The sequence below is a fragment of the Thunnus albacares genome, chromosome 12, assembly GCF_914725855.1.
Source record: "Thunnus albacares chromosome 12, fThuAlb1.1, whole genome shotgun sequence".
Classification (NCBI taxonomy): domain Eukaryota; kingdom Metazoa; phylum Chordata; class Actinopteri; order Scombriformes; family Scombridae; genus Thunnus; species Thunnus albacares.
This window is the reverse complement of record NC_058117.1, coordinates 21,337,388-21,344,818: the sequence shown is the minus strand read 5'-3', so window position 1 is coordinate 21,344,818 and position 7,431 is coordinate 21,337,388. Positions and strand designations below refer to the sequence as shown.

Here is a 7,431-nt window from a genome sequence, read left to right as displayed (position 1 = left end):
GTTAAACAAACAGAGACACAGACGCTGGCCTGGCTGGCCCAGAAGCCAGCGCACTGACAGAATAAGGCCATGAGAGATCACACACTGCCATCTCCAGATCAGCCCGAGAAGTATCCTTACAACTTCAACAACCATCTGGAATACCTCTATTAGGCTCGCTGAATGCATAAATCATTTCTCAGAGTCAAGGGCAATGAAATGCTGGCGTCATTTCTTTTATTTCATGTTCAAATGCGGGACATTCAGCTCTCAGTGGATCATCGCTTGAGCTAGATAATTGAGATGTCAGACTGATTTGTGTGAGAAATTGCATAAGAATCCATTGTATTGCAATTTAATCTTCACTCCGCTTTTCCAACTTTCCTACCTCCCTGCTGGCTTTTCTTCTTACATACTAGAACAACCATGTAACAGAGGAAAAGACAGACTAAACTCTTTATTTGTAAAATGTCTGTACAATGGTTTAAGTGTTGTAAATCTCAATATAACATACAGTAGGTTAGGTAGTATCCAGACTGGTGTAAGCTGCCTGAAAATATATATTTTTGCAATAAAAAACTAAAATAGTAACAATAAATTAATACTGTCATGGAAAGATACCTTTATGTTTCTATTGGTGGTTGTTCAGTAGCAGTTCACAGTTTATCCTTCTCATTATTTGCCACTGTATCACCAAAAAAGCATAAATTCTCGTCAAGGTTTGACTGCCACTCTTCAGGTCCTCTCTCCACGCTTCTGTGCTTGCTTGACATACAGTTGCCGGTGGACTCTTGGGGGGAGTTTTCCCTTGGAAATACCCCCACCTTCAGGCCGTGCTCTGTTTCCACCGGCTGACAGCTTGTCTAAGTGGCATCAGCTCCTGCTGGAAATATTATAACAAAGAAGGAGGAAAAAAATTATTTATTCAAACCTCAGCACCTCAGTGAGCTCAGACACAATTCTGTCCCCCAATCAAATACTGCTATTCTCAGGGATTTTTCTTGTAAAATCATTCATTGGCAGAGCCCCAGAAACAGAGTGCTAATCTCTACTGTACTGAAAGTGAGGCAGTGCGTGTGTGTGTGTGTGTGTAGGGGTGTCCTTGTGAGTCATGTGTCCTCTCTTGCGGAGGAGCACAGTAAACCAAGTTTTCATGTCTCAAGAGGTGTTTACTCAAGAAATTTTAGACCTTGAGAGTGAGGACATTTTTACATCTCCTCACTTTATGCAAGTTAAATATACTACAGGAAATGTGGTCTGACCTGGTAGGGGACCCTTATGGACTCCCTTGTTCTTCCCACTGCATTGTGTATCAAATATATTTCCTTTACGTACCCATCAACTAGTTATCAACAGTTAAATTCTGTCCAGAGCCTCATTTTGTCACGTATTTGTGATATTTTTGTCTCAGTATCTTTTTAGGTCAAATATTTGTGTATATGGCATTTAGTAAATTTTATTTTTGTGTTCCATGCTTCATATTGTGTGTAATAGATCTTCATAAAGTATATAGTAGTAGAATAGTTCTAGTTTTTTTAATGTTACATATCTATACAGTACTATAGATATGTTCTTGTTCTTTGCTTCAGTTTCAATATAGTTTGTGGTACTTTGATTAACACAAATTTATTTAGGCATATGCATCACGAAAAGCATAACATCAACTGAAATTTTTCAAATTTGATTTTGATACAGGACCTCTCAAATGATCAGTTAATTATCAATTAATCTGCAGATTATTTCCTCCATTTCCTCCAACAGATCAAAACCAAAATATATTCAGTTGGCTTTTTGCCTTAAAAAATGGCTGAAACCATTAATCTATTCCCTCAACTATTGCACATTAATTGTATTCCGATTCACCAATCAATTAATAGACTAACTGCTTCTAAAAAATATTCCACTTTTCATTCCTGTCTTTTGTTTTCTTCTGGATCAAGAAGACCAGAGACCACATTATTAGAAGTTAAAGGTAAAACTATGATCGATAAAGAAAAAGACTGTTGGAGAGAAGATTTTAACTTTTAGAGTTAAGGACAGATTGCAGGGAATGCATCATGTCATTGAGGGTCCTTACAAGTATATAAGTATAAAGATTGTGTGTGTGTGTGTGTGTGTGTGTGTGTGTGTGTGTGTGTGTGTGTGTGTGTGCTTGGCTGAGTTGCGCAAGATCTATTGTGCTCAATATTTTAACATTGAACCTGCTCTGGGTGACTAATTCAGATGATTCAGGCCTTTAAAATGGCAACAGCATCATCGCTTTGAAAGACTTTGAAAATGAAAAGAAAGGACAGCATTGAACTGAAAAGCTACATCACACTTATAACGAAATAAACTCTCAACTCACTAAATAAATGAAAGCTCAAGGACGCACAGTTTTGGACCCGTCTCTCTGGCTGACAGCCTCGACCTGAAGCTGCAGCCTTGTGAGTGCGTCTCTCCCTGCAGTATAATGTGAGGAGAGCTGCTTTGCTATGTAGCGGTGCTCGTGTTTATATGGACGTCACAAATATACCAAGAGTTTGCCTCACTCCGTTCTGGCATGTGGCCAGGGGGTTTTATGATTAAAACCAGATTGTGCTTGCCCAACTCGGAGAGGCTAGAAAAATAGATTGCAGTTACGCATAGTCTGCACAAGAGGGAAGTACAGAAACATGCATGTCTGCCTCTTCAGCATCTGCAAAGGTGGATTTTTTTTTTTAGGGGAGGGCTGAATTGTGTGTATCTGCTGGTTAATTTTCCTCTTCTGCTCAGGGGGACTTTTTCACACATGTCATCTTAAGTGCACTTCTAGTTCACAGTCAGTAATAATACATCTGACTGTGGCATGAGAAGAAAGGCTTAATTCCTCATCAACCCCTAACAGTAAATTATGCCACTTCTGAGTCAGATCATCCTGTAAATATGATACCTCCTTTGTGTCACATGATTTGAGGCAAGCGGCTGTGGGGTCTTCCTTTGCCAAAAACGACTGAGCTCCTGCCAACTCTCAGTTCCCTCCAAGTTATGACTAAGTAACACTGCAAAAGAAAAGGTCTGTCTTAAGATTTTATCTTCCTTCCTGCCTTCAGATTGTGTTACTGAAGTGAGAAAAATGTATATGAGGATGGTTTATATTTTGCCTCCTGTAATACAACTTACCTTGTTTTAAGACCTGAGCTTTTAAAATGTGTATAAATCAGCAGCTGATGGCACCACTTTGTTTGCAAATCAAGTGTTTAAAATCCTCAAATCTCCTCAAAAATGTAGAATTTTACTTCAGGAAGTGAAATAGGCTCACACATCCGACTAATTTTGACTGCTTGTGTAACCAAACTAGAGATTTTAGGGATTTAACAAAACACTGATTTATGTCCGTTGCCGAGGCAGACACATTTTGCAGTGTGGTGAAGACTGGGAAACCATGTGACATCAACAAAAGCAGACACATTACTCCCCCCGCCGCCCACACACAGACACCACACTCACATACATCAAACACACACATAAACCCTTTTTTGTAAGAGGGGAGGAACACTGCAATTCATTTACTGACTTTGAAAACTATGCTGCCAGTAAACACAGCCAACGTCATCAGCTGTGAGTGCTGATGGAAACATCAACACTGTAAAAGAGGAGAAAGAGAAGTCCTCTTGTATCTGAACTTACCATGAGTTGTTCCCCTGCCTGGTCCCACTCTGACCTCCACTCGCTGTAGCAGGGTCTCATGTTTCAGGCCCCCATGGCACTGGGGCAGACCGCCCCCTCCTTCACACCATGCTGGTGCTCTGGCGGCCTCTGCCTGGGTACGCAGGGGTCCTTACAGGCTTGGGAGGCGGGTACGAGCCCTTCCCACACCGCCCGTTTTGGGGGTACGGCGGAGGCTTCTGAGTCCTTGAACTGGAGGTGCTGTTCCCAATGATGACCTTAGGGTCTAAGCTCTGTGGATGAGGCTCTAGATGGCCGATGTGGTTGGAGTCTCTGTGGGGGTACAGGTGTGGCGGGTGTCCGTTTACGCCCGGCCTTTCGTGGTTGATGTCCTTACTGTGGCTGGGTGGGGTGAAGCAGCTAGTTTTGACAACCGACGCCATGTGCACAGGGGACGGAGAGTTAGTTCGTAAGATGATGCGGTCTTCGTCGAAGTGCTGCGACACCTGCGCTGATGCAGGCTTATGATTGGACAGCGGGGCCACCCTGAGGTCACCTGGATGAGCTGAGCTGTGAAAGTTATTGGACGACCCCTGAGTGATGCTGAGCGCCTCCTCACTGAGGTCGATATTGGCTGTGAGACGATCAATCTGGTTGACGACCTGAGGGACAATAAAGAGTCAATACTTGTCCAAACTGCACTGCACAACTGCACATTTACTCAAGTACTGTACACAGGTAAAACATTTGAGGTACTTGTACTTTACTTGAGTATTTCTATTTCATGCTGCTTTATATTCCTAAATATATTATACTTTGTTTACTCCACTACATTTACTGCTGCCATGACTCGTTACTTTTCAGATATAAAGACCCTTCAGGTTGGAATTCACTGGATTAAACTACCTAACATACAGTTAATGAAGTAGTTAATAGCAAAATTAGCTTCTCCTAAACCAATTACAACAATTAACAATCTAATAATGTGATATATATACTTTTCCTTTCTAATTATCTTTTACTTTTTTAGTATTTTTACATTGTGGTGTTGGTAGGATCTTCCATCACTGCTAAACTGTATTTATAATCATTGACTGTGCTGAAACTCTGACACAGTAATCAGTCATTGAACTAATCATTCAAATCAAAGCTGGTGTATCAAGATATATATAGACTCCAACTGTCTCAGTGCACAATCATGTAGATTTTTTTTATTCATAATGTTGCTTCAATACAATGCTGAGCCTTCAAGAGATGCATTCAGCTGTGAATCACTGCTGTTTTACAGCTGCATGCAAAATGGATACAGTAAAAGCAAGGCATAATTTAGTTAGTAACAGTCTCGCGCTAGGCTTTTTAATGTGTTGGCCGGAACACTGCCAATTTCTCCAGCGTTCTGCAAAAGGTCAGTGCAAATTGTTCTCAATCACCGCTTCGGTAAGAGATGATGAGTGAGTCACAAACAATGCAGTCAGCGTGCGCACACACTCATGAACATGCATTGACAGACAGGCAGATAGCGACCTGTGTCAAACTGATCTGCCCTGTGATTCATTTTGTCGGTATCTGAGCCTGCGTTAATAGTTTTAAATGTCACGATATCCAGGGGAGCATCGATGAAAGGCTGGGGCATCCGCACCTGACGCAGACCTTCATGCTAAGATACCTGATGTACACACAGAGTAAACATCTATAATATGAGACTCTCCTACCTCTTTCATCTCCACGTGTACTTGCTTCAAACCCCCCAACACGTCTTCCAGGTCTGTCACCACTTGTCGTATTTGATCCCTCACCAAATCCTGCCTCCTCTTTTGCTTCACCACTTCCGAACACTGGCGCTGGTGGTCGTGGTTGGTTGTTGTGTTGCTCGATTTTGAGGTTTCTGGACTGATGATGCCAGAGGGAGGGACACAGGGCCCCTTCCGTCTGCTTTGGTTCAAGTGTTTTTGTGGGACTTCGGTGGGAAAAAAACCTTTATGAGAGCCACCGCGTCCATTACAGCTCTCCTCTGATCCACCCTTCAGTCTGCTCCGGTCCTGATGGATATCTCTTTCCTCCCCTCCCTCAAAGAACACAGACTTTGGTCCAAAGTGGCCATTTGGCATGTGCAAATGACCAGGCTGGGGGGTGTGCAGCTCCAAATGACAGTTCTCAGAGGCGCATTCGTAGCCTTCCTGTTCCTTGTCCACTGATACGTACCTGACAGACCTCCGGTGCACATACCCTTGACCTTTGACCTGAAGATGAGGGAGTGGATGTGGTATTACAGTGTTAAAGGGGTGTGCCCGGGTGTTGTTGCGCACCACACAGCCGCACTGTTCTCTGACAGACGGGTAGTGTCTCACCCCAGACTCCGGCGGGTAGCTCCACTGGGCAGGGTTCAACTCCCAGGGGCAAACTTGGCTCGAGTCATCTGACTGGCTGTAAGGGCCGGGCCCTGCGAACACAGGCCTCCTCTGTGGGCTGCGATGACCGCTTCTCTCAACTCTGTCCACTACGAAAGCTCTCCCTCCTACGTCTTTAACCCGAGGAGCCTGGATGTCTCTCCTGCAGTCCAGCAATGGGTGGTCTGTCTGTCTGGCTGATGCCGGTTGGTATCCCAGCCCACCGTGATGGCCGTACGGTGGCTCATGGTGGACGCAGTGCTGGCAGGGGCAGGGGGTAGGGGTATTGTTGTGCTGAAGGAATCGGTGGTGTCCCGTTGTTTGTGCGCCTTCTGTGTACATGTCCAAAGAAGTCCAGAGGCTTGTGGGGAAAACGCCTTAGAAAACAACTGGTTTCCTCCCCTCCCAGCTCTCTCCAGCCCAGTCATTCACTCGCTCTGTTTTCCTCATCTGCGTCTTCCCACAAGAAAACTTTTCTTCAGCTCTTTTTTTTTTCTCCTCTGCCCAAGACTTCTCCCTCCCCTTCCTTCCTGTCCGTTGTTTCCCCTCTTCTTCTTCTCTCCTGTAGTTGTTAATCTCTGTGCCCGTTCTTTTCTTTCCCAGGACCCCCTTTCTCCAACATGTACTTCTCCTAACTTTTTCTTACTCCTTCTGCTTCCTCACCCTGTAGCCCTCTCTCCTACACGGGGCCCCTCTCCTCCTCCCTCCCTCTCTGTCTCTCTTTCTACCTCTCCCGCCTCGTTGTTCTGTCTCATTTGCTGCTGCAGGCTCCCAGTCTCTCTCTCCCTCTCTCTCTCTCTTTCTCTCTCTCTGGCTGTGTATTTCCCGTTTCCTCCCCTCCCCTCTCCCGCTCTCCTCTCTCTCTCTCTCTCTCCACCTCTTACTCCGTCTCTCGCCTCTGGTATATTCTCTCACATAGTCGACTGTACCTGAATTTGTGAAATCCTTCTTTCCTCTCCACCTGAAATCCAGCCGCCCCGTGAGGCTCCTCCGGTAAAGGACTCCATATGGGTTTCTGTCTCTCAGAGAGTGCGTGAAAGAGTCCCAGCTCCGGTGCTGAGCTCATTAGCCCAACTAAAGCCTTTGCACTCTGCAATTAAATGCTGCCTGGGATTCCTCGGCCAGAGACTGAGAGAAGAGGGGAGGGGAGGGGAGGAGAGAAGCTCTGGGGGAGGTGGGGTTTCTAACATACACAGACGAAGGAGTAGACAGCACTCTGACTCAAGGAGAGACAGCCACTGCCTTTTCACCATAGATTCTTTCTGTATCTTCTTTTTTCCTACCTCCTTTCCCTTCCAGTTCCTTTCCCTTTTGGTCCTTTGCCACACCTGTCATTCCCACTCTGTGATTGTCTCAGTTAAAGTGATTTCACCTCAACAGTTGAACAAAACTTCACTCTGCACTGTAGTGGCTCTGCATAGGAATGTATGCACCCTTC

General features: G+C 44.7%; 1 protein-coding gene across 3 annotated transcripts; it reads right to left on the bottom strand.

Moving 5' to 3' along the window:
* Window positions 1-201: 201 nt before the first annotated feature.
* On the bottom strand, window positions 202-6,841 carry LOC122994510. 3 transcript variants are annotated; one of them, XM_044369227.1, is made up of 4 exons: window positions 5,319-6,841; window positions 3,628-4,268; window positions 2,891-2,999; window positions 202-862 (listed from the first exon to the last, which is right to left on the bottom strand). In XM_044369227.1, the coding sequence occupies exons 1-2, from the start codon at window positions 6,333-6,335 to the stop codon at window positions 3,729-3,731; spliced, it is 1,557 nt and encodes a 518-aa protein (XP_044225162.1). In that variant the 5' UTR covers window positions 6,336-6,841; the 3' UTR covers window positions 202-862; window positions 2,891-2,999; window positions 3,628-3,728. The 3 variants fall into 3 exon arrangements, with proteins under 3 accessions (XP_044225162.1, XP_044225161.1, XP_044225164.1); XM_044369226.1 differs by lacking the exon at window positions 2,891-2,999; XM_044369229.1 differs by lacking the exon at window positions 2,891-2,999 and having other exon boundaries at window positions 202-859.
* Window positions 6,842-7,431: the final 590 nt, after the last annotated feature.